Below are 26,985 nucleotides of genomic sequence, written 5' to 3'. Positions count from 1 at the left end.
AATGGTTTTAGACCAGGCTCCAGGGCTTCCCAGGTGGCTCAGCTGGGAAAGAATCCGCCTGCAATGGGCGAGACCTGGGTTCCATCCCTGGGTCGGGAAGATCCCCTGGAGAAGGGAAAGGCTACCCACTCCAGTAAGAATGCTTAGAATTCCATGGACTACACAGTCCATGGGGTTGCAATGAGTTGGATACAACTGAGCGACTTTCACTTTCACTTTCTGGCTCCCGAAACATTAAGGTGTTGACTCTCTTCCTCCAGGGGCAGCCCAGGGTGTTTCTGAGCGGAGAGCGTCTTTGCGGGCAGGTCCGAGGGAGCACCTAGCAGGCAGGGCGAGTCCTTACCCCATCCGATCAGGAGGTAGGCCCGGAAGCGCCGGCCGGGGGCGAAGATGACCACGAGCAGGGTGTGGAGGTAGAGCCCCTCCACCAGCAGCCAGTAGAAGTTGGCCATGATGCAGTACTGGAAGAACACCAGGCTCAGCTTGCAGCCCACCTGCACGGGGAGGGGCCGCGTGAGCGCGCGCGCCACGCCGCCCCGCGGAGGTGCCTCCCGGAGGCCCACGGCCGCCGCTCCGGGTCCCTGCTGCGCGAGGCGCCTCCCGGAGGCCCACGGCCGCCGCTCCGGGTCCCTGCTGCGCGAGGCGCGCGGAGGTGCCTCCCGGAGGCGCCAGCGTGAGCGCGTGCTTGTGCGGCGAGGCCCGCAGCCTGCGGAGGGCGGCACGGCCGGGCAGACACACCCCACGCCCGAGGGGACGCTCCCCCTGAGCGACCGCGTGGGGCCCGGCCGCCTCGTCTCCACTAACCCTCCGCTCACTCCCACTTCCCTCCTCTCTCCCTCCTCACTGTGTACTCTTAACAACAGACGAGAATAAAGTAAAAAACAAGAGAAACCCACCAAACAAAGTATTTCCTCAGGTGTTTAGAAAGGGGAAATTTAGGCTTTAGATCACTAAGCTTATATAAACGCACTGGAAACAACCCCCCAGCACTTTTATTTCTATTGTCCTGTATCTTTACAGCCTGCTGCCCAAATACATACTCGTGGACAGATGCGGTGGACACACCGATGACATGTGGACAGACCCACACGCGTGCACGTGGTGGGCAGGCAAGAAACGCGCGGCAGCCTTCCAGGCGGGCGCCGGCTGCGAGGAGCTCTGACCTGGAGCGGCTCCACGTCGCCAGGACGCTCGCTCCGTTGCCTGGCACTAGGTTTCTCCTGCTCTGTTCTTTCCAAGGCGGTTAAGGTTCACCAGTGCCGGGTGTGGGGCGGGGGTGCGGCACGTGGAGGAGGCCAGGGCTGGGCCGGGTGAGTGGGAAGAGGCGCGTAAAACCCAACGAGGAGGCCCTGGGACTGGCGCCCCCTGCTGGAACAGTGGCAGAGGCGGGTCTGGGGGTCGGGGAGAGGGAGCCCACGGCGAGCCCTGGGGCCGGGGCAGGAGCACCCTGCACACGCGGCGCCCACGGCGCCCAGCTCTGCTTGTTACAGCTGAAATACACGGGCGCTTCACCGCCTCCAGTCTCTCGCCAGTCCCCCCTGACCGAGTGGTGGCAGAAATAGAAACCAAGGTGTGTCTGTTACTGGCGGGATGGTCACACAGACTACATCACACCTTCCAGATTCAACAGAGACCCCGGGACCCTGGTAGACTCAGAGAGTTTCCAAGACGGACTGTTGAAGGGGGAAAAAAGACGAAGTGTGTTTAAGATGATTCCAGTTCTTTCTTCTTGGTAAAAGGTCTGAAATGCCATGTCTGCACTCCGTCCCTGCAGCTCATACGCCATCAACACTCCAAGGGCAGAGGCTCTGGGGTGAGGGGCTGTCTGCCGACCTTCAGTCGTGGGAAGGCCGAGAGGCCAGCGGCCAGGACTGCACCCTGCTTGGTTCCCAGCGGGTCCCTGGCCAGTCCTGTGCCTTCTGGGAGCCTCTACCACCCACGGCAGCCAGGCGTGCAGGGCACTGAGCCCCAGGGTCTGCAGGAGGTCCTGTTGAAGGTCAGCTTCAGGTGGCCCTTGGGTCACTTCTTTTCTCCAGACTGCAGCGCAGTTTCCACAGTTTAGATGAAACCCAAACCAAGGAGTGCAGACAAGGAGGCCCCTGTGTGTGGGGGGGGGGGCTGGCCTTGGTAAGGATGCAAGCCGGGTTCTGTCTCTAGGTCCACTTTATGAGCCAATAAAGCTGGCTTCTTTGAGGGCCAACCCCTTGCAAATGATGAGAAAACTGCTCCCATTTCCATGACTGTCAAAAGCACAATCCAGGGCCACACTTGGAAACGCTTGCCTCTTGGGCCCTATGGGGACACAATTCCCTACGGTCCTGGGGAGACTTACAGAGTCCACAGGTGCTAAGAGCCAGCAAACAGGAGACCTTACTTAAACGTGTGGGAGTGATGGCTGCAGGGCTGGGGAAGGAGGCTTTGTCACCTCTGCGGGCCTGAAGCCCGGAGCCCTCACTGCTCAGCGAGCAGCAGAGGTGAGGGCCACGGCCACGGCCGCTTCTGTGGTTTCCGGCGTCTTGTGTGCAAGCGCCCCACACTCGAGGACGTGGGCTCCCCCAGCACCACTCAAAGCCCCTGTCTTCAGAGCTGTCCTTCCAGGCTTGGAGCCAAACTTTCTTGAAGGGACAGACTGTGAAGAGTGTGTGTGTGCCTGGGTGTGAGCACACACGGCTGTGTGTCTGCACGCACATGTGAGCACACACTGCTGTCTGCATGCACATGTGTGAGCACACACGGCTGCGTGTCTGCATGCACATGTGAGCACACACTGCTGTGTCTGCATGCACATATGTGAGCACACACGGCTGCGTGTCTACATGCACATGTGTGAGCACACACGGCTGTGTGTCTGCAGGCACATGTGAGCACACACTGCTGTGTCTGCATGCACACGTGTGAGCACACTGCTGTGTGTCTGCATGCACGTGTGAGCACACGGCTGCGTGTCTGCATGCACATGTGTGAGCACACACGATTGTGTGTCTGCATGCACGTGTGAGCACACACGGCTGCGTGTCTGCACGCACATGTGCACCTGTGTGTGTTGACAGGCTCTGCTCACTTCCCTTCCTCCTGCTCCCTCTCCCCCCTCTGCCCCCTTATTCTATCCTGGGCTGTGGAGCCCAGGACCCTTGGCAAAGTCAGGCCCCCAGCCCAACCTCCTGCCCTCCTCTCTGAACAGGAGTACCCCTGTTCAGATGTTTCAAACCTGAGTTTGCCCCCAACGCCCCAGGCAGGTGGGACTCGGGGCAAAGACATCCAAGTTCACATCCCTCCACCTCCATCTCCCTCAGCCTGGAGCCAGCCAGGTCCTCTGTCTGCACAGCAGGACAGCATACTGCTCAGGTCAAGGGCCTGGTGTCCGTGGGTCCATCAGGGTCACTACATCCTTTAATGAAGGAGGAGCTAAGTAAGGAGGGCTCCTTGGAGCAGAGCTCTGAGTAAGGCAGAGAAGCAGGGCAAGATTTCTCAGCGGGAGGAGAACCGGGTCTCCCTGGTCCTGGCCTCTGAGGGACCCCCACCTGTGCAGAGACTCCATCCTGGGACAAGAGCCCGGGGGCCCCTCCCGCCTGGGGTGGGAAGTCGGGGTGGAGCGCCGCGCTGCTGACTTTCCTGCTGCAGCCAGTCCACACGCCTCGCGGAGGGGCTGTCCCCAGGGGCGTAGTAACCTGCGGGCCGGGAAGCAGCGGCTCTGCAGTGTGGTAAAGGCTTCACCGTTTTAGAAAGACCCTGACTCAGACCTCTTCAGGCCAGAGGAACGGTGGTAGCAAATGGGTCCATCCATGCCGGATGCCGGGGGAGAGCCGGGTCTGGCTCTGCGTGGAAGAGCGGATCTGAGCGGGTGGCATGAAGAACCCCGGAGGAGAGAAGCACTGGACCGGGCTCGCTCAGTGAGCGCACCAAACTGAGCTTCCTTCTGAAGCCCCACTAAGTCCACCGCCTGCCCCACCTGCGCCGCACAAACTACCAGTCCGGGTGATCCCTGCGCAGCCCGTTCACCGCACTGCGTCCGGGACAGGTGCCAGGGCCACGCGCCCCCAGGTGGTACCCGTCCTGCCGGCTGGAAGCATCCACCGCTCGGAATCCCGGGCACGGGGGAGAAAACGGCACCACGCGTGCCCACGCGTGTCCCCTTCTTCCAGCCCCCAGCTGCTGCTGGTCTCCCGGCGGTGCCCTCGAGCAAGTCTGGTCTTGCCTGCGTCAGCACTCGGGCCATGACCTCCCAGCGGGCAGCCCCTGTGCCCCTCGCCCGCGGCACCCGCCGCCCTGAGATGCTCTGAGCGCAGGCTGGACCACCCCCCGCCCCCCGATCGGGGCCTCGGTGAAGCGGGCTCTGGACCTCATCCCAGACGGAGGTCGGAGGCAGGGCGGGAGTAAACAAGGCTGCCTAGAGGGCCCGGCCCCGTACAGCCTTACCCAGGAGGACGGCAGGTCCGGGCAGTGCAGAGTCCCGGAGCTGGAGTACAGCACGTCATCCTTGATCAGCACCGAGACGGCCCGCAGGATGAAAGACAGGAACAGGTTCAGGTGGATGTAGTTCCGGGTGCAGTGCAGCTTCCTGCCGAGGGGGGGCGGTGTGGGGCAGGGAGGAGGGCGAGGGGGCGTGGGGGCGGGCGAGGGGGGCGTGGGGGAGGGCGAGGGGGGGCGAGGAAGGCAAAGGGGAGGGAGGATGAGGACGGGGGAATGGGGGTCATGGGAAGAGGGAGGAGATGGAGAGTTAAACACTTCGACAGATGCCTGTGTGGCTTTAATCATAAAGCTTCTTTTTTATGGAAGTGAACAATGTTGGAGAAGACTCATGAGAGTCCCTTGGACTGCAAGGAGATCCAACCAGTGCATCCTAAAGGAAGTCAGTCCTGGGTGTTCATTGGAAGGACTGATGTTGAAGCTGATACTCCAGTCCTTTGGCCGCCTGATGAGAAGAACTGACTCAGAAAATACCCTGATGCTGGGAAAGGTTGAAGGCTGGAGGAGAAGGGGACCACAGAGGATGAGATGGCTGGATGGCATCACCGACTCAATAGACATGAGTTTGTGTGGACTGCGGGAGTTGGTGATGGACAGGGAGGCCTGGCGTGCTGCAATTCATGGGGTTGCAAAGAGTCGGACACGACTGAGCGACTGAACTGAACTGAACAATTTAAGCATGCCTTGTGTATTTAAGATGGTTTCTGCTTTGCATTACGGGACACATTTTTGTGTATCAATATTGCCCTTTATTTCTGACTTCACGCCTTAGAGCAGAGTCCTAGAAAGAGGGTTTTGGGATAAATGTATATAGCACAGCCACGATGCATCTGAGCCTGCAGAAGCACGCCCCACTTCACAGATGTGAACACCATGTGTCTCTGCAGCAAACTTCCTGCAAGACCCACCTCAAAGGACCTGTCTTTGAACTTAACTTTATGTGATATTTGCTTCTCTAAAGCATGTTAAGAACATTTTGTTTATAATTATTTTACAGCACTTAAATTCTGCTTTGGAGAAGACTTAATTAGATATTTGATTTAACTCTGACTTTTAATTGTTTGGAGACAAGCTGTTCCACACAAATGCACTTCCAAGATCATTAAGTTGAAGTAGAGTTTACAAATTTGAAGGATATTAAAAAATATATTCTAAGCAGACTTCCACCTGTGGCTCCAAAGAGAAACTTATCTGACCTCCCTCCCATGTCAACTGTGATTTAAAAAGTTGTCTACGGAGCTCTGGAGGGCAGCGGAGGCGGCTGGGACCTAAAGGACTAGGGCCCTGTTGTGGAGGGAGCATCGGGCACGGCAGCTCCTCTCATCTCCTGGCTGAGGGTTAACCCAGGTTTCAGGGCACAGTGCTGATTAGAGAGCGGAGGTCCAGAGCTTGTAACAGCGTCACCAGGTGGAACGGACGACGAAAGACGTTAAGGCTTTCAAGGCAACAGAGTGGAGAAAAGGAAGCCACAGGGAGCCTCGAATTCTGCAGGCAGTTACTTAAGAGAGTTTCCTTCTCTCCTTTTCCATTTCCCAAGGTGCTCACGTGTTGGATGAGTAGAAGGATTCCTCGGTTTTCATCTGAAGCCCCTAAAGGGCTGTGACTTAGGAATAATGACAAACAAGCCTTCAGAGAGCCTGAAATGCAGCCTTAGACTGACTCAATCCCTGCCTGGCTCAGGCTTGGCCCATCTTGCTAGAAAGAGTAAATCCTCTCTATGGTACAATACCATCTAAAGCCTCTATGATTTAATTATATGTAACTTCAATAATCAATTAATAAATATGTCAGAAATGGTGCCAAATGATCAAATGCAGTTAAAAATGGAAAAACAAAAATCAAACAGAATAGAAAGAGATCCAGATACTGGCATTTTAAGACATGACTATAAAATGGTTCTGATTAATATATCCAAGAAAATTAGAGGATGGTGCACTAATAAATATTTCCCTTTACTTCTGACTTAGTGCCGATGAATTGATGCTTTTGAACTGTGGTGCTGGAGAAGACTCTTGAGGGCCCCTTGCACTGCAAGATCCAACCAGTCCATCCTAAGGGAAATCAGTCCTGAATATTCACTGGAAGGACTGATGCTGCACCTGAAACTCCAACACTTTGGCCACCTGATGTGAAGAACTGACTCACTGGAAAAGACCCTGATGCTGGGAAAGATTGAGGGCAGGAGGAGAAAGGGATGACAGAGGATGAGATGGTTGAATGGCATCACCGACTTGATGGACATGAGTTTGAGCAAGCTCCGGGAGTTGGTGGCCGACAGGGAGGCCTTGTGTGCTGCAGTCCACGCGGTTGCAAAGAGTCGGACACGACTGAGTGGCTGAACTGATACTGGTTAGAGGATGGAATTAATTGTAGAAATCAAATGGAAAACTGAAAATTAAAAAAACCCATGAAATTAAGAATTAAATAGCTGGGTTAAAATGTTAGATTAGACACAGTAAAATAGGGTATTATTATAAGTTGGAAAACAGTTTGGTAGACTGTGTCTAAGGCCCTGCGTGCACGTGCGCTACCGTCTGACTCTTGGCAGCCCCACGGACTGCACCCTGCCACGCTCCTCTGGCGATGGGATTTTCCAGGCAGGAATACCGAGCTGGTCGCCACTTCCTCCACCAAGGGATCTTTCCAGCCCAGGACCAAATCTGTGTGTCCTGTGCCTCCTGCACTGAGGCTTCTTTACCACTGAGCCACCTGGGAAGCCCACGTCTAAAGTAGGGAGAAACAAATTAAGGGGAATATAAAGAAACAATGTACAGGAAATGCTGAAGATACTTATCATGTGAAAATGGTGTTTCAGAAGGAAAGGAGAGAGAATACGGTAGAAGAAATATTTGAGGAGCTGCTGGCCAAGAATTTTTGAAACTAAATATAATAACAGATTAAAGGAATCCCACTAACCCCAAGAAGGAGGACCACAAAGAAAACCACACTAAAGCCCATGACAGCAAAACTGCTAAAAAGCAAAGACAAAGAAAAAAGTCTTCAAAGGACCCAGAGGAAAAGACATCCTTCAGCAGCATTACGGTGAGACTGGAGGCTGACTTTTTCAAAAGAAATAAGGACGTACGTCTTCAATGTGATGAAAAAAAGTAACTGCCAACAAAGAATTCGGTACTCTCAAAAATATCCTCAAAAGTGAAGGCAAAATTAAGATGATTTCAGGCATCAATAGCCATGAGAATTCTTCCTAAAAGGAGATCTTCAGGGAGGAGGAAGACGACGCAGATGGAAACAGGAAGCTGCAGGAAGGAAAGACGGACAAACAAATTGCTAAACAAATGCTGACTTTGAAAACAGCGAAAATAGTGATCATGCCTGTGGCATGTAACGTGCACAGCTAGGACACGTCACGATGACACGGAAGTCATGAGGCTGCAGGGACGGCTCGCGCCACCTGGAGGAGACGGAAATAGGAACTGGAGGTTAGATCCTGTGAGACACGCATGCACCTCGTTAACATGAGGTGAAAACCAGAGGAAGAATCGCCGAGTATACGACTAACGACCCAAAAGGGAGACACTGGAATAATAGAAATACTCGACAACTGAAGACAAACACGAGTAGCGCGCAGGCGCCACGCAACAGCTGAGCCGACAGCGAGAGACGGAGGCACTGAAGCCCCAGCTGCCAGCAAGCAGCTGGAGCGCGAGCGCGAGGTGCCGTGTGTGCGACTGAAAGCAGGCCGGAAGCAGGCAACAAGTCTCAAGTGAACGGAGCTCGCAGAGCACGCAGGTGCAAACAGGGGTATGCCTCGCAGACATCAAAGGAAAGAAAGCAGGCAGAACCCCACTGGTATAGAAGCAGATTTATCCGTAAGGCAAGGCTTATAGGACGATCAAACCTGAAATGGGTGTGCCCCTAATAACATACCCTTGAAATAGATAAAGTAAACAGTGAAATAAATAAATGGGGATATAGTTAAGTCCACAGTTATAGTTGGAGATTTTAATACACGTCTCTCAGTAACTGATAGAACAGTGAAAGCGTTACTTACTCAGTTGTGTCCGACGCTTTGTGGCTGCATGGACCACAGCCGCCGGGGAAGTAGTTAAGCGAAACAGTAAAATTTAGAATATTTAAATAACATGATCGATAAATGGTGTAAATGATATATGTAGCACGCAAACCAATAACTGTAGAATCTGCATTGTCTTAAAATGAAAATGAAACTTTGACTAAAAAAGATCAGATTCTGAGTCACAAATCAAATCTTAACACATTTCAGAGGATTTAATTCATGTGGTATGCTCTCTGATCACCGCGAGTTATGCCAGAAATCATTAGCAAGCTGAATAGAAAACTAATAACAGATTGGAAATTAAACTATAAACTTTTATAGTTAAAAGATAACCAAAAGAAGAGCTTAGAAAAACTAGGACTAAATGATAATGAAAAACACATCTTTAGTCTTGAAAGATGGGAATGAAGCAGGTCTGAGAGGGAAATTGGTAGATATAAATAAAAGCAGTCTAAACAAAGGAAGGCTGAACATCTAACTTAACAAGCTAGAAAAAGAACACCAAATCGAAAACAGAGAGCACAGAAGGAAGGAAAAAATAAAGATAAGAGGCCATGTCAGTAAGTTAATAAATACGCATACAAGAGAAAAAGGTCAAAAGCTGGTTCTTGGAAAACACTGATAAAACTGATAAAACTTTATACAGTATGATTCATCAAGACACAAAGAAGGGAAATAAAGATGACAGTGTTGTTCAGTCACTCAGTTGTCTCTGACTTTTGGCAGCTCCATGAACTGCAGAACACCAGGCTTCCTTGTTCGTCACTGTCTCCGGGAGTTTGCTCAAACTCATGTCCATTGAGTCAATGACGCTATCCAACCATCCCATCCTCTTCACCTCTTCTCCTGCCCTCAATCTTTCTGAGCATCAGGGTGTTTTCCAGTGAGTCAGCTGTTCTCATCAAGTGGCCAAAGTATTGGAGCATCAGCTTCAGCATCAGTCCTTCCAAAGAATATTCAGTGTTATTTCCTTTAGGATTGACTGGTTTGATCTCCTTGCAGTCCAAGGGACTCTCAAGAGTCTTCTCTAACACCACAGCTCAAAAGCATCAATTCTTTGGTGCTCAGCTTTCTTTATAGTCCAACTCTCACGTCTATATATGACTACTGGAAAAACCATAGCTTTGACTATATGGACCTTTGTCAGCAAAATAATGTCTCTGCCTTTTAATATGCTGTCTAGGTTTGTCATAGCTTTTCTTCCAAGCAGCAAACGTCTTTTAATTTCATGGTTGGCAGTCACCGGCCACAGTGATTGTGGAGTCCAGGGAAAGAAAACCTGTCACTGCTTCCATTGTTCCCTCATCTATTTGTCATGAGGTGATGGGACTGGATGCCATGATCTTAGTTTTTTGAATGGTGAGTTTTAAGCCAGCTTTTTCACTCTCCTCTTTCACCTTCATCAAGAGGCTCTTTAGCTCCTCTTCACTTTTTGCCATTAGAGTGGTATCATCTGCATATCTGAGGTTGTTGATATTTCTCCTGGCAATCTTGATTCCAGCCCTTGGTTCCTCCAGCTCAGCGTTTCTCATGATGTACTCTGCATATGAGTTAAATAAGCAGGGTGACAATCTACAGCCTTGATATGCTCCTTTCCCAATTTTGAACCAGCCCATTGCTCCATGTGCAGTTCTAACTGCTGCCTCTTGACCTGCATACAGGTTTCTCAGGAGGCAGGTCAGGTGGTCTGGTGTTCCCATCTCTTTAAGAATTTTCCAGTTTGTTGTGGTCAAAAGCTTTATCATAGTCAATGAAGCAGAAGTAGATGTTTTTCTGGAATTCTCTTGGTTTTTCTATGATCCAACAGATGTGGGCAATTTGATTTCTAGTTCCTCTGCCTTTTCTAAATCCAGCTTATACATCTGGAAGTTCTTGGTTCACGTACTGTTGAAGCCCCATTTGAAGGATTTTGAACATTACCTTGCTAGCATGTAAAATGAGTGAAATTGTGCAGTAGTTTGAACATTCTTTGGCATTTCCTTTCTTTGGGACTGGAATGAAAACTGACCTTTTCCAGTCCTATGGCCACTATTGAATTTTCCAAATTTGCTGGCATGTTGATTGCAGTACTTTAAAAATATCATCTTTTAGGATTTTAAATAGAGCTGGAATTCCATCACCTCCACTAGCTTTGTTTGCAGTACTGCCTCCCAAGGCTCACTTGACTTCACATTCCAGGAGATGATTATAATCTTTGCAGCTGAAGATGGAAAAGCACTATACAGTCACAAAAACAAGACCTAGAGTTGACTCTGTAAGGCTCGGAGAACCGCACTCTGAAAAGGACACTTGGGGACAGCCTCTAGTGGACTGACAAAGTTTATTATCCAATTGTGTAGTTTTATAATTTTCAGGGAATAGAGCATAAGGCTGACTTGCACGTAGCCATTCCAGATAAACATTAAAACATTCAAGCATAAAATACAGTTCCTACTGCCCAAGCCATAACATAGCTTTGGCGAAATTCTAAAGGGAGTCTTATCATGAAACAACGGTCCTTGCTCTCAGAAACAGGTGGTCAGAAGGAAGCCTTCGAACGCCTCAAGGCCGGGCGTATTGACCCTTCGTCATCCGTTCCCAGCCCTGGGCACTCAGTGAACGCTCATAACCCTTTGTTATGCTCGTCCCAGCTTCCAACCTTCGTCATGAGTGGAGCAAATACATTTTCAGTATTTGCTTAAAGCCTTCCAGCTCCTCCACAGACTCTGGCTCAGAACATGAGCTCTTTATTGCAAAATTCAGGCTTACATTGAAGAAAATAGGGAAAACCACTAGGCCATTCAGGTCTGACCTAAATCAAATCCCCTATGATTATACAGTGGAGGTGACAAATAGACTTAAGGGATTAGATCTGGTAGAGAGAGCGCCTGAAGAACTGTGGACAGAGGTTTGTAACACTGTACAGGAGGGGGCGATCAAAACCATCCCCAAGAAAAAGAAATGCAAGAAGGCAAAATGGTTGTTTGAGGAGGACTTACAAACAACTGAAAGAAGAAGAGAAGCTAAAGGCAAGGGAGAAAGGGAATGAAATACCCAACTGAATGCAGAGTTAAAGCCTTCTTAAGGGAGCAATGCAAAGAAACAGAGGAAAACAATAGAATGGGAAGGACTCTTCAAGAAAATTGGACACATCAAGGGAACATTTTATGCAAAGATGGGCACAACAAAGGACAGAAGGTGCAAGGAGCTAACAGAAGTAGGAAAGATTAAGAAGAGATGGCAAGAATACACAGAACTATAGAAAAAAGATCTTAATGACCCAGATAACCATGATGGTGTGGTTACTCACCTATAAGCCAGATATCCTGGAGTATGAAATCAAGTGGGCCTTAGGAAGCATTACTACAAACTAAGAGGACCCATACCAGGAATGAAAAAGGAGATATCAGTATAGCTCTTACACACGTGAAAATATGATAAGAGATATAGAGAGAGATATAGATGAAATGAACAGATTCCTTGAAAAATACAGCTTATAATTAACATAAAGAGAAACAGAGAATTTGAATCATCCTATGTCTGTTTTTAAAAACTTGAACCTAAAAATAAAACCTTCCCACATGACAATTCTCCACCCAGATGGCTTTCCCGGTGAAACCCACAAACGCTACGGAGGAAACAGCGCCTTATTCAACCTCCACTATTTCACAGAATAGGAAATAGGGCCACTGGCTTATTCACTTGTGGACTGGCGTAAGTGTCATAGCAAAGCCTGATTTTACCAGAAAGGAAATTATAGGTTAAATTCATGAATGTAGACGCAAAAATCCTAAACAAGATGTTAGTAAATTAAACCCAGCACAACCAAGTAGGGTTTATTACAGGAATGAAAGGGAGATTTAATATCAGAAAATCTCCCTATATAATTTTTCACATTAAATGAACTTTTGGAGAAAAAATCACCTACTTATGTTAATATATGCAGAAAAATTATCACAAAATTCATAACCCATTCATGATTAAAAATTCAGAAAACTGGGAATTGAAAGGAATGTTCTTAATCTGATAGAGTATCATCAAAATATCTGTAGTGAATTTCATGCTTTACAGTGCAATATCTAGACTTTCCACTCTGAGCTCAGCAGTAAGGAAAGGCGGTCTGCTACCATCCCTTCCAGTCACTGGACTTCACCAAAACATGAGCTGCACATAGAAGAATCCAGATGACTTTACATAATCACTATAAAATTTATAATTAAGCAAGGCTGCTGAAGCAAGATTAACATACAGAAATCAATTCCTTTTCTAGAAAGTTAATACACAAATATATACAATAGCATAAACAAGGACTTTGGCATGACTATCAAAAGATGTCCAAGATCTTTCCTCAGAAGACCACAGAGGAGTATTGAAGGAAATTAAGAAAGCCCAGACCAATGGCAGGAGCTGCTAAGATCACTGGCTGGGTGATTTAAAATGGTGAAGGTGACCAGTCTATCCAAGCTGATCTACAGATTCAGTGCAATCCAAAAGGAAATCCCATCGGTTTTTTTAATGGCTGCTGACAAACTAACTGGTCACGAAAGTGCAGATGACCAGCCTCTTCGCAACGAGAAAGAAGGGTTGATAGGCTTACCTCGCTGGAAGTGAGGACTCCCTACAGAGGCAGAGTGTCACAGTGACACAGAAGTGGCCGGCGACAGGCGAGGGGCAGACAGGGCAGAGCAGAGCGCCCGGTCCCTCGGCGCGGCCCTGAGGGCACCTCTGCACTGCCCCAGCACAGGCTGCTTCCCGGGCAGCGGTCTTGGAGAGACTGAGCATGCACTCGGAGAAAGCGCACGAACCTCAACCCCTACCTCACACCATCCTCAAAGAGAAGCCGCCCGTGGGTCATAAACCCAGACACACGAAGTTAAACCAATAACATTTCCAGGTGGTAGTAGGCTCAGGAAGCTTTGACCATAAAGACAAATAGTCAACAGACTTGATTAAAATGAAGAACTTTCACTGATCAAAAACCTCATCAGAGGAGTATAAAGTTGAACCACAGTGCTGGAGATAAAATCTGTAATCCCCAGAGCTGACAAAAGGCTGCCCTTCAGAACTCCTAAAAATTAACTTAAAAAACAGAGAGACAGCTGAATAGAAAAATGAGCAAACACTTGAAATGGTATTGCAAAAAAAAAAAAAAAATTAAAGTTTCCAAACATGATATCATGATCCACCAGGGAATGCAAATTAGAAACACAACTCTATATTATACAGACCCAACTGCATGGAAACATCTTTTAAAACTGGGATAACAAATGGTGTGGGAGATGGAGTGGAAGGAATCTTCACTCAGCAGGTGTGAGTGTGCAGCACCCGGGGAGAAAGAGTGTGTGCACGGCTGTGACCAGGAAAGACGTGTAGTCACAAGGCAGACGGGAACATAAGGGGAGGCGTGCACACACACCCGCAGCTGAAGAAGTGTGCGCCTGTGTGCAGGGGACGGCACACGGATGGTCACAGCAGTGCTGCCTGCCGCCAAGCAGTTACCCCTCGCTCCACGAACACCGGCTGAGTCAGTGAGCTGTGTTGCCTTCACACCGGACAGCCACACGCAACAGCACGGATCAATCTCCCTGCAAACGCTGAGTGAGGAGCCCAGGGACTGGGCATTCCTCCCGTAAGTTCTAAAAGAGCCAAAATTAGCATTGCAGTCAGAGCTCTGACTAGCAGTAACCTACTGGGAAGCGGGGGCTGACGGACATGCAGTGTCCCGGCTCCTGGCGCTGCCCCTGCTGGACCGTGGCCTGGGGGCTGTGCTCGTGGGGGAGATGCATCTCAGCGTGGGGAGCCCTACCCAGGCCCCTGCTGCAGGCTTCACTCAGGGAAGGGGGTTCTCTGTGTAACAGACCACAGCGCCTCAGTAGTGAGGTGTGCTCTGCGTGTGCAACAGACCCATGGGGCCTCAGTCGTGAAGTCTGTTTCATGTGTGTAACACGCCCATAGGGTCTCAGTCGTGAAGTCTGTTCCCCATGTGTAACACACCCGCAGGACCTCAGTCGTGAAGTCTGTTCCACATGTGTAACACACCCGCAGGGCCTCAGTCGTGAAGTCTGTTCCACATGTGTAACACACCCGCAGGACCTCAGTCGTGAAGTCTGTTCCCCATGTGTAACACACCCACAGGGCCTCAGTCATGAAGTCTGTTCCACATGTGTAACACACTTGCAGGGCCTCAGTAGTGAAGTCTGCTCCGCGTGTGTAACACACCCACAGGGCCTCAGTCGTGAAGTCTGTTCCACATGTGTAACACACTCTCAGGGCCTCAGTAGTGAAGTCTGCTCTGCGTGTGTAACACACCCGCAGGGCCTCAGTCGTGAAGACTGTTCCACATGTGTAACACACTTGCAGGGCCTCAGTCGTGAAGTCTGCTCTGTGTGTGTAACATGACTCAGTAGTGAAGTCTGTTCTGCGTGTGTAACACGCCCGCGGGGCCTCAGTCAGGAAGTTTGTTCCCTGTGTTTAACACGCCCCATGACTGTGTGAACAGATTCCTGAGGGTGAATGGGGTGCATGTGGCTGTGGGTCAGACCCTGCCGCCCCCCGTTCAGCGGCAGGGCCGCCTTCTCGAGTTGCTACAACTGGGATCAAGAGCACTCACTTGGTGGAGGTGTCGGAAGGACCAGATTATTAATAACGACCCTGATGAAACGCACAGCACAGGCTGGAGCAACCACTGCAGCTGCTCTTGGGCCCATGAGTAAAGGCCCGTGAGCACATGCCTGGACCCCGGGACATGGTCAGGAGCGCAGCGACCGCCCGCCCGCGACTCCCACGCAGAGCTGGGCCCGGCGCCGGCACCCACGTCTACACATCCTTGGACGAAAGGCGATGCGCCCTCGCTGTCTGCAAAGTGAGGTCGTGGTGGCTCGGCCCTTTCTTAGCCTCTGGGCTGTTTTGGAGAATAAATGGTGACTGCAAAGAAGCCTGCTTCTTGGGTGTAATGACCAAGACAATGGGCCGTGTTATTTTTATAGCATGGACTTTAGAATCAGCTCAGTCTCATAGCTCTCCCGGGGTGGCGTGAGCAGGCGCATGGAAGCGCGGACGGAAGGCGGGGCCCAGCCTGCAGCCGCTCCACAGTGAGCCGCGGAGCAGGGGCTGCCACTGTGGGCGTGTGCCGCCCGTAGCCACGAAGTGCCTTCTCCTGCAGAGAAGACGGTGTTTGACATGCGTGAACCATCTGAGATTCCCCTCACGGGTCATGACCGTGCTTGCAATAGTTAAACAGGCCATGAAGTACAAACCTGAGGGAAATGGTTGATGTCAGCTGTGTCCGACTCTGCGACCCCATGGACTGTAGGCTGCCAGGCTCCTCTGTCCATGGAATTCTCCAGGCAAGAAAATCAGAGTGGATAACCATGCCTTTCACCAGGGGAATGTTCCTGACCCAGGGCTCGAATTTGGGTCACCTGCATTGCAGGCAGAATATTTCACCAGCTGAGCCACCACGGAAGCCCCATACTGATATCAAGTATATGGTTTGCTCGAGATGGGAGCTCTTCAAAAACAAGCTGAGTTTTTTTCTCATTCAAGTTACCCTGTGCCAGCTAACCTCCTTAATTTTTTTTCTGTTTTCACAATTTCTAGATTTTAAAATGCACAGTAAAATATAGAAGATTGCAGAGCAAAGAGTAATAATATCATCGTTTTCTTTAAAGTTTTTATCATGTAAGATGACAGGTCTTCCCTACATTTTTCTAAGTGCAGTTCTGGATTAAAGGCACTGCCTCATTCTTTCTGAGAGTTATCAGCCGCCTGTCGCATCTGAGATGCCCGAACCGACAGAAGCACCAGCCAACGGCTGCTGGGGTCTCGTCTACACGCTCCACTGCCTCCACTCACTCATTTTCTTCCAAGAATGGATCTCCTAATGTTTTAAAATACTCCATTTTCTATGTCACTGATGTTATCTGAAGAGTGACCAACACGCGAACTACATTTTAGCAAAGCGAAAGAAGATATGTGGTGTGTGGAGGAAAAGGAAACGGAAGGAATTTTGCCAAGAGAGCGCCCACACGGGGCTAGAGGCCTGGAGGAGGTGGGCCACCCATGTCTCAGCCGATGGAATCTGAGCTCTGAGCACCTACTGTCTGACGAAGGTGCCCAGAACGTCTGCACAGCATCCCTGAAACTCAGGTGCGTGTGGGACCCAGACCCTGGACAACCCGTCACAGTCTACGCCGTGAGGACAGTTTCCCTCTGTGTCAGGGCCAGTCCCAGTTCCTGCCAGACGGCTTTCACAACCCGCGGCATCTTTCTTTACCAGCCTCCAACTCCTTCTCTTCCCTGGAACCCTCTCAGTTTTACCCGAATCTGTGTCTCCCAAGTTGCAATTCCTAAGACCCCCAAATAAAGCTCTTTGTTGTCTACAGATTATTTTTTGACAGGTGATCAAAACCCATCAAACTAAGCTGGATAGCACCCCTTACATGGATTTAACCTGAAAGTAAAAGCTTTTCTCAGGTGGAAGCGTCTACACCTCCTTCACACCCCAGCACCAGCTGCAAAGCGTCTGGTGTTAGCTCCAGAGACAGTGAGGGTCTGGGTGCAGGGGAGGAGCAGGCTGTGCCGACGGCGCACCTCCCACATGCTGCGTGGGTCCCTCAGCCTGTGCAATTTACAGACACACAGAGAGAAGGCGGTCTGCTGCGCATCACACAGCCACTACAAGACCGCCTGGATTTGAGCCTGTCCTTCTGAACACGTGACACTGTCTCTCAACAGAGCGCCTGTCGGGAGGCTTCAACCCGGGCGTTTCTGAGTGGGGAGGGGAAGGCCAGGCTGCGTCTGTGTTTTCAAAGCATGACATCAGTAGGGGGCTTCCCTGGCGGCTCAGCTGGTAAAAAATCTTGCCTGCAATGCAGGTGACCCAGGTTCCATCCCTGGGTCAGGAACATTGCCCTGGAGAAGGGCATGGTTACTCACTCTGATTTTCTTGCCTGGAGAATTCCAGCAGTTGAACTGCATTCTTATCCACGGTCAGCATTGTCTCCTCAAATGAGACATGCAAACATCAGCGTCAGCATCGTACTGTACCTTCCGAGGGAGTCTGGCTGGCTCGGCACAGACGAGGGCGGGGGTGTGGTCTCTGCCCCCCTCCCAGGGTGAGACAGCTTAAATGGATGCTTTGCCATCCCCTGTTTTTGGCAGAATCACTCATTTCTGCTGCTTACCTGAAGAGGCAAAGAATTATGCTTCCTGTTGTAAGGGAGATCAGAGAGACGCTGTAGCCCAGGGTGTAAATGGCCTTCACCAGAATGTAGAAGGTGATCTGAAAGAGAAGGAGACGCATCCGTGAGCCACAGCGGGCCCTCCTTCTCGGGAGGGGCTGGGGGCTGCTGCTGCTGGCATGACAGAGGCAGTAATATCCTGGAGTTCCACCTCCGCCCTGAGCCAGAAACGACAATCACCGCCCACCTGTTCCCTTCCACGGCAAATGAACCACTTGGCCTGGTCTCCATAAGGCAAACCTTTCTGGAGGGCGCCAGCTGGGCAAGCTCGGGAAGCAGGACAGCGGGCAGCACCTTTGGAGGGGCCTCCAGGCCTGCCCAGAGCAGTCAGCCCTCCATTTCTGCAGCCCGTGCTCGTCTCTGGGGGGAGAAGCCCACCCGGGTGGGTGCTGGGCCCAGCCTGTGGTCTTTCCTGAGGTCACCCTGCCCACAGAAATGGCCACTTTCAAGCAGAACCGGGCGGGTCTGACCCGGGAAGACCAGCAGGATCCTGCCTCCATGGCACGTGGCTCCTGGCTCCCACCATGGACCCCTGGTGTGATCTGGGTCTTAAGTGCATGGAGATGGCAGAGCTAAGCGTGAGAGAAACAGCAGGTCCTGCCTCCAGTGACCCCCGAGGCTCAGAGGTCAGTGTGTGTGGGACGTGTCACTCTGTGGCCTCGAGCCTGCAAGGGAGGAAGCAGGGATGCACTGGGGTTCAGCAGCACCCTTGGGAACCCAGATTGGAGGGTCTGTCCCGCTTGCCATGCTGACGCGGGGTCACAGGCAGGACGGGCACGTTTGGAGCAGCTGCCACTGTGTCACCTGCAGCTACAGTTCAGGTTGGACAGTTGGAAAATGACAGTTCAAGCCCACCGAAAGCCCAGCAAATGAAGTGATGAGCACACACACTTGCCAACAGACCCCAGAAGCGCAGCCACAGCTGAGTGAAACCCGGGGGCACCGGGGCCCTCCGCGGGCCTGATGCCCGCGGTGTACCTTTAACACACGTGGTCTGGTCCCCGGGTCTCCGAGGGGTCGCGGGCGGTCTCCTCTCCTTCAGCCGCCTCCCAGCTGGCCCCGCTGCTCCCCCTCCGGCCGCCCCATCGCCCTGTTTGTGGTTGCCCGCCTCCTTTATTATGCAAACAGTCTCTCTGCGTTTTCCCTTCTTGGCCTTTTTTCCTCATCAGGAAAAAGCCCATCAGGCTTGTTTTCTGGACCGTCTTTTCCCCCTGCGTTTCTGAGCGCACTCTGCGCTGGATCCCCAGAGGCCCAGGCTCGGAGGAGGCCGCGTTCGCGCGGTCTGCAGACGCTCAGCGGCTGGATGCTTTCTGGGCTCACTGCAGCAGCCTGGCTGGGGATGGCCCTCTGTCCACGGTGCCTGGGCGGCCGGGGTCTGTCCCTCCTGCTGGGGCTGCAGTCACAGTGACGCTGCCGCTCATCCCAGGGACCCTCCACTGCCCGCCCCCTCACCCCTCTGCTGTGTCCTGGCAGTTTCTTTGGACCTTTCTTCCCGGTTCCAGAGATTGCTTTTCATCTGTATCTGGTTTTGCTCTTTGATGAATCTGCTGACTTTCATTGTAAAACTGGAGTGTAATTGATTCACAGTGTTGTGCTGGTTTCAGACGCACTGCGCGACGACTCAGTTACACACACACATTCGTTTCCTTTATAGGTTATTACAGAACATTGGGCAGAATTCCCCTTGTTGCTTACCTGTTTTACAGATGGTAGTGTGCGTGTCTTAGTTCCAAACTCCTAATTTATACACCCCCCGCCCCCGCCGTCCGCTTTGTTAACCATGTTTGTCTTCTGTGTCTGTGTCTGTTTCTGTTTTGTAAATAAGTTCATCTATATCATATTTTATATTTCACGTACAGTCGATACCGTGTGACCTTTGTCTTTTCTTACTTCACCTGGTACGACAATCTCTGGGCGCCTCCATGTTGCTACAAATGGCGTTATCTCATGCTTTCTAAGGCAGAGTGCCATCCCATTGCACCTGGGCACCACCTCTTCCTTATCCGTTTCCTACTGGTGGACAAACGTTGTTTTCATGCCCTGGCCACTGTAAACAGTGCAGTGATGAACGCTGGGATGAACCTTTCTTTTCTAATCAGAATCTTCTCCAGATATGCGCCCAGGAGTGGGATTGCTGGATCATACGGTAGCTCTATTTCGGTTTTTAAAGGAGCTTCCACGCTGTTCTCCATTGTGGCCGCACCAACTTACACTCCCAGTAACAATGTAGGAGGGTTCCTTTTTCTCCACACTCTCTCCAGCATTTATTATTTGTAGAATTTTCAATGATGGCCATTCTGACCAGGCTGAAGTGATACCTTGTTGTACTTTTGATTTCCATTTCTTTACTAATTAGCGATGTTGAGTGTGTTTTCACGTGCCTGTTGACCATCTGTATGTCTTCTTTGGAGAAACGTCTAGGTCTCCTGGTCATTTCTTTTTATTGGGTTGTTTGTCTTACTGTTTTTGGGTTGCATGAAGTATTTGCATATTTTGGAAAGTAAGCCTGTCAGTCTCATGATTTGCAATTATTTCCTCCCAGTCTGTAGGTTGTCTTTTCATTTTGTTTATGCTTTCATTCACTGTGCAAGAGCTTATAAGCTTAAGCCCCGCTTATTTATTTTTACTTTTATTTCTATTGCCTTGGAAGACTGAGCTAAGAAAACACTGCGATGATTTATGTCAGAACGTTTTGCCCATGTTCTTTTCTAGGAGTTTCATAGTGTCCTGCCTCATATTTAAGTCTTTAAGTCTTTTTGAGTTCATTCTCATATGCAGTATGAGGGAGTGTTCTAACTTCATTGATTTATATGCAGCTGTCCAGTTTTCCCAGCACCGCTTGCTGAAGAGCTTGTTTCTTCTCCATTGTATATTCTTGTCTCCTTTGTTGAAGATTAACTGGTCACAGATGTGTGGGTTTGTTTTTAGACTCTCGGCTCTGTTTCATTGATCCACAGTTCCGTTTTTGTGCCAATACCATGCTGTTTTGATTACTGTAGCTCTGCGGTATTGTCTGAAGTCTGGGACGGTTATGTCTCAAGCTTTGTTCTGATTCTTCAGTGTTGCTTTGGCAGTTCTGGGCCAGTCATGGTTTCATGTAATTTTTAGGGCTATTTGTTCTAGTTCTGTGAAAAATGTCATGGGTAGTTTGATAGGGATTGCATTAAATCTGTATATTGCTTGGGGCAGTGTGGTCACTTTAATGACAATCTTCCAGTCCAAGAGCGTGTGGCTTCTTTCCATTTTTAAGATAATCTTTAGTCTCCTTTATTGGCGCTTTATAGTTTTCACCTTCTTGGTCAGCCTTTGTTGCTGTTTTTTCGTCTCCAAGTCATGAACGACTCTCTGCCACCCCGTGGACTGCAGCCCGCCAGGCCTCCCTGGCCTTCACTATCTCCCGGAGTTTGCTCAAAGTCATGTCCATTCAGTCGGCGATGCCATCCAACCATCTCACCCTCTGTTGTCCCCTTCTCCTCTTGCCTTCAATCTTTCCCAGCATCAGGGTCTCTTCCAATGAGTCAGCTCTTTGTATCAGGTGGCCAAAGTATTGGAGCTTCAGCTTTAGAACCAATCCTTCCAGTGAACATTCAGGGTTGGTTTCCTTTAGTATTGATGGTTTTAACTCCTTGCTGTCCAAGGGACTCTCAAGACTCTTCTCCAGCACCACGGTTTGAAAGCATCAATTCTTTGGCGCTCTGCCTTCTTTATACTCCAGCTCTCACATCCACACACAACTACTGGAGAAACCACAGCTTTGACCATATGGGCCTTTAATACATTGTGTGGGTTTGCCATAGCTTTTCTTCCAAGGAGCAAGCGTCTTTTCATTTCATGGCCGCAGCCAATTTCTGCAGTGATTTTGGAGGCCAAGAAAAGAAAATCTGTCACTGTTTCCATTGTTTTCCTGTCTATTTGCCATGAGGTGACAGAACCAGACACCATGATCTTAGTTTTTGAATGCTGAGTTTTAACCCAGCTTCTTCAGTCTCCTCTTTCACCCTCATCAGGAGGCTCTTTAGTTCTTCACTTTCTGCCATTAGAGTGGTATCATCTGTATACCTGAGTTGTTGCTATTTCTCCTGGCAACCTTGATTCCAGCTTGTGATTTATCCAGCACAGCATTTTGCATGATGTACTCTGCATAGAAGTTAAATAAGCAGAGTGACAATACACAACCTTGATGTACTCCTTTCCCAATTTGGAACCAGTCAGTTGTTCCATGTCTGGTTCTAATTGTTGCTTCTTGTCTTGCATACAGGTTTCTCAGGAGGCTGGTAAGGTGGTCTGGTATTCCCATCTCTTTAAGAATACTCCACAGTTTGCTGTGATCCTCAGAGTCAAAGGCTTTAGTGTAGTCAATGAAGCAGAAGTAGATTTTTAAAAGAATTCCCTTGCTTCTATGATTCCGCATATGTTTGCAATTTGATCTTTTGTTCCTCTGTCTTTTCTAAATCCAGTTAGTACATCTGGAAGCTCTCAGTTTACATACTGCTGGTCAGTCTTATTCCTCAATATATATATATTTTTTGCTGCAATTTTTAAAGAGGTCACTTTAAAATTTTCTCTTTCTGATATCAATATTTCGTTGTTAGCATAAAGGAATGCAACAGATCTGTATATTTTGCTTCTCATTATTTTAGGTCTATTTTTTCCCCCTCAGAGCAGGTCCTTTTTGGAATGTCTTGTCTTTGGTTATTTTCAATTTCCTCTTGAAAAAAAAAATTTAAAAATGCACTTATTTGTCTTCTGTGCTCGATGAATCCATTGTCTCCAGTGTTGGGGATATGATTTCACTGTGATCTGCTGACTGGTTCACAGTGCCTTCTTCTTTGTGTGCGTGCTAAGTCACTCAGTTGTGTCTGACTCTGTGCCACCCTATGGACTGTAGCTGCCAAACTCCTCTGTCCATGGGATTTCCCAGGTGAGACTACGGGGGAGAGTGGCCATGTTTTCTTCCAGGGGATCTTGCCAACCCAGGGGTCAAACCTGTGTCTCTTGTCTCCTTCGTTGGCAGGTGGGTTCTTTGCCACTAGTGCCACCTGGGAAGCTTCCCTGTGCAGTTTGTACACTTAGGCGTGAGCTCATCTTTGGGGTTGGTTTCCGGGAATTTGGGAGGCCTGGGTGAGGATTTCCTTCTGGGAGAACCCGTGTTTGCATCTGCCAGGCCCCTCGGTGCTGCTGGTCAGGAGGGCTCTGCCTGTATGTTCAGCTCAGAGCCTCTGTGGTGAGCAGCAGAACAAGAAGCGCCTTGCAGGAAGGCACAGCTGGGGCGACAGATCCCGGGGAAGACTGGCGGCCGGGGAGGGGGACAGCCCAACAGGGACGCTGGCACAGGACTCCTGTGGGGAGCCCGAGTCCACTGGGATCAACCAGGTACGGTGAAAATAATAAGATAACTTTTTTTGTTTACAAAGTTGGTGATAGTTGAAAGAATATGAAACTGCTGGTGAGGGTGTTAGCTGAGTCACATCCATTTCCAATGAAGATACACACCAGCACACTCCAGGGAGAGCTGTCTGACAACATAATGAAAAACATCCTCTTCATACTTCATGTCCTTTAACCAGGAATTTGAGATTGGCACCCAGATTTGTTTGGTTAAAAATAATCAGCTATTAGAAACAACCTAAGCCGTGAACTAAACTCAGCACGTTTATAAAACAGAATATCACACTCCCTTAACAGTCCTGTTTTTGAAGGATGTTGACTGACTTCAGAAAAGGTCCATGACGTGATACTTTGTAAAGCAGAAGAAGCAGGGTGTCCGTTAGGTACAATGGCAGCTTTGAAGTACACACACGCGCCCGGGGAAGGGACGGGGGTGCGTGCTGCCCACGCCTTCCTCCTGGAGGGCCCCTCCCTGTTCACACTGGCGCACTGTGCAGTGAGAGGAACAGAAACAGGAACCCGTTACGTGCTAACCACACGTGAGAGCAGAGGCTGCTCAGAGGTCGGTAATGGGCTGTCAGCCTTCAGTTCCCAGCAAAACTACTGGCAAGCTCCCAAGGGAGAGCTTTCTGTCACCTGTAAAGAAAGTGAAGTCGTTGCTCAGTCGTGTCTGACTCTTTGCAACCCCATAGACCGTAGCCTACCAGGCTCCTCCGTCCATTGGATTTTCCAGGCAAGAGTACTGGAGTGGGTTGCCATTTCCTTCTCCAGAGGATCTTCCTGACCCAGGGATCGAACCCAGGTCTCCTGCATTGTAGGCAGATGCTTTACCGTCTGAGCCACCAGGGAAACCTTTTAACGCCTATAATCTGCACCACAAACCTCACGAAACAGAGCTGAAGGCACAAATACTTGGGGGAAATGCAACGAGTCCAGTGGTCACCCCCCTTCTAATACCTCTGAAATTAGAAGGCATTGCTCCCTTTCAGGGTGATGGACTTATCTCAACGCTCCCTTGTAATAATTTCTTGATACACAAAAGATTTATCCCACATGATAATAGGATGACACCCTCTCCAAACTCATGAACTTTGTGAATTTATAGAAGTCTTAGAACTAGACATCTAGTCTAGTGATGTATGAAAAGGACGTTTTAAATCATATTGTCAGTGAGGACTTGCTTTCCTGAAGCCAACGAAAGGTGATGAGAGAACACGCCGGATGCTCTGCAGTTCTTAACCCTTTCCTTCGTGAGCCCTTTGGGCGTCCACTAAGCTTGTGGTCCGTGAGAAGTTAGCTCAGAGAATACACTACCTAGCTGATGTTTGATTGCGTGGGGTTTGGAGTCGGACAGGCCATGTCTGGCTACACTGTTGATGAGCCTGACAGTCTCTGCCAGCTTCTGTCTGCACACACGGCCTTTGCAGAGCCTTTCAAGTGTTCAGAATCGTCCATCACCCTAACCTGTATACTGCACACATTTGGACCCCTGTGGTGTCATGGGCAAAAAAGTCACGGAGGGCATCTGTTGCAGATTTTGCTGTTTTCCCTGCAGTCCCAGTAAGTTTTTCACTGTCGCCGAACAGAAAACCTTCACGCGTGACCTGCAACGGTGTTGTCCTCAAGTTTATGCAATTGGGTTTCAGACTTGACATCACATCCCCTAATCCTGACCGGGGCATCTTAAGGAGGAAGGTGACCTCTGGGGTTTTCTCTGAGGCTTCTCCAAGGGGTGTTTTTAGGATTATGTTGGGTGAACAGAGAGAACTCATTAAAAACAGCAGACGAGCCTCACACACAAGAGCCGTGGCCTGAGCCGTCCTGTGAAGCGACCGCTCTGTTCCCCTCCATGGGCAGACATCGCTCACAGTCTCAGGGCATCTCTTGGAGGACCGGTGAGGGGGTCAGGCTGGCCCGGCTGCGGTTCTGCTGCTGAACGTGTCAAGCGCCGGGGCCCTTGGGCCCGAGGGAGGAGGGACCGCTGTCCGTCAGCATGTGGGTCAGAGGCCATTTTACTCTGAACCGTTAAAACTCTGTCGTCCCGAAACAAGGGCGCAAACCTAAAAACCCAGTCAGGCAGCTAATTCAGCCACAGCCCTCGGTCAAGCGGCTGCTCTGCTTTGTTTTCCCGCTGCTGAATGGATGGAGTGCACGTGCTTCTGAAACAAGGAAGCCTTGAGTTCTGGCTGCCAGTACCACCCTGGAACAAAGCGACCTCGCCTGGCACAGAGTGGGCGCCAGGGGCCGGGGACCCCCACGTCTCTGCCAGTGACGTGACTCAGCCCAGGGAGCCCAGGAAGGCAGGCGGGTCCCTGCTGGGTCAGAGCCAGGGCCCCTCCCGAGTCAGGGTCCGGGTCCCTCCTGAACGGCTCTGCTAGGGCGTCTCTGGGTGTGCAGATGGCAGGAAGGGAGGCCTTAATGCATCCCATTCATATTCAACGCTGTATTTTTGTTTTCCCAGAGAGTCCTCAGATTCACTAAGCTTGAGGCCTACAAGATGATTCCTGGGAGTGGAGAGGGGGGAGAACTTTGCTGGGGGCGTCTGATCTTGAGGGGCTGAAGCTGCAAAGGTGACTATCAGCGAACAGAAAGGTCAGTCCCAGTGCGGCTGAGGTGCCTCCCAGAGGGACACCCACGGGCAGGTGGGGGCCATGTTTCCAGGGCTTCTGTGCGACTCTCCAGTGGAGAGGCTCTGATGGTCCCATGTCACAGGCATACGTGTGAAACTTCGATTTACTTGGGGAAATGCTCTACAGGGTGCCACCGTCATCGTGTGATCAGGCGAGGGGGAACACGCCAGGGAGCTCGCCCTTCTCGAAGCTTCGGGGCCTCGGCGGGGGGTGGGCGGGGCTGCGGTGGGCCTCGGGGATGAGGCCCTGCACGCTGGGCCATCGAGGCCTGCTGGGAGGAGATGCTGCCCCTTCACCTGCCATCACCTGGGGCAGCCTCCTGCCCCCCAAAGTGTGTGGGGCCAGGTGGCGAGTGAGTCCCCCGCAGAGCCAGCCGTCCACACGCATCCACCGCCTGGAGCTGCCGGCAGTGCCCTCCCCAAGGCCCCGTGGCCTGGCCTGTGTGTGCAAACGCAGAGCCCTAACTAAGCGAGGGAGCCTCCGCTCGACCCGCCAGGCCTGCCGCGCATCTGCTGTCCCCGGGACTATTAATAGCTCCCGTTCTCTCCTGAGAGGCCAGCTTTGGCCGATATGTTACACAGCCACCCTATTTATAACCCAGTAGTGGGTTATGCAATCAATTCCGAAGGTGACAACCAACACTTAAAAGAAGGCAGCACGGAAAATGTGGCTTTGTGGAGTGTTTGTGTTGGCTCACAGTGTGAAACGCATTTCTTACTGTGGATTTCAATCAGGAGTTGAAAGCCCCTTGGCTGGACCAGAGACTTGATTCGGGAAACTTCTGATTACAACCTGGCCCGGCCCGTCGCCTCACCCCGCAGCTGAGGCACAAACACCCTGACGTGCTCTCTTTTGAACCTGCGGAAGCCCCACGCTTCAGTACCTTTGTAACAAAAGCTGATTCATTTTCCCAGACCTTTCGGTAATGATTAACCTGCATACCTGGGGCCCTGGGAATGCAAAGGAAACCACCGTTGATACGCAGCGTCTGTCTCAGATAGGAGCCACTTGATTAGAAGGCACGGCCCTGTCTCTGGGAAACGTAGCACATGCAACATCCTGTTGGGTGAACAAGACTAACACAAACCCTGAAAATGGACGAGAAAGCGCTGACCTGCGCTTCTACCTGCAGACTCAGACAGGGCGGCCAAGGCACCGGAGGGGCAGGGAGCCCTCGAGGCTGGCAGCGGCAAGGATGGGTGGGGGGCTCGAGGTGGGGGGCGTGGGGGCGCTGGGGACACCG

The 26,985-nt window shown here is 50.6% G+C and overlaps 1 protein-coding gene across 1 annotated transcript in view; it reads right to left on the bottom strand.

Annotated features, from left to right (window-relative positions):
• The window catches only part of VIPR2 (vasoactive intestinal peptide receptor 2), a 67,829-nt gene that overhangs the window by 8,385 nt on the left and 32,459 nt on the right, over positions 1-26,985 (bottom strand). Inside the window, exons 5-7 of the mRNA XM_018046628.1 lie at positions 17,668-17,765; positions 4,417-4,558; positions 344-494 (exon numbers count right to left, since the gene is read on the bottom strand). Of these exons, the coding sequence (XP_017902117.1) occupies positions 344-494; positions 4,417-4,558; positions 17,668-17,765 (391 nt within the window). The remainder of the gene's footprint in view (positions 1-343; positions 495-4,416; positions 4,559-17,667; positions 17,766-26,985) is intronic.

This window comes from Capra hircus, chromosome 4 (genome assembly GCF_001704415.2).
Source record: "Capra hircus breed San Clemente chromosome 4, ASM170441v1, whole genome shotgun sequence".
In the NCBI taxonomy this organism is placed as follows: domain Eukaryota; kingdom Metazoa; phylum Chordata; class Mammalia; order Artiodactyla; family Bovidae; genus Capra; species Capra hircus.
The sequence above is the reverse complement of the archived record's forward strand: the minus strand, read 5'-3'. Positions and strand labels throughout refer to the sequence as shown.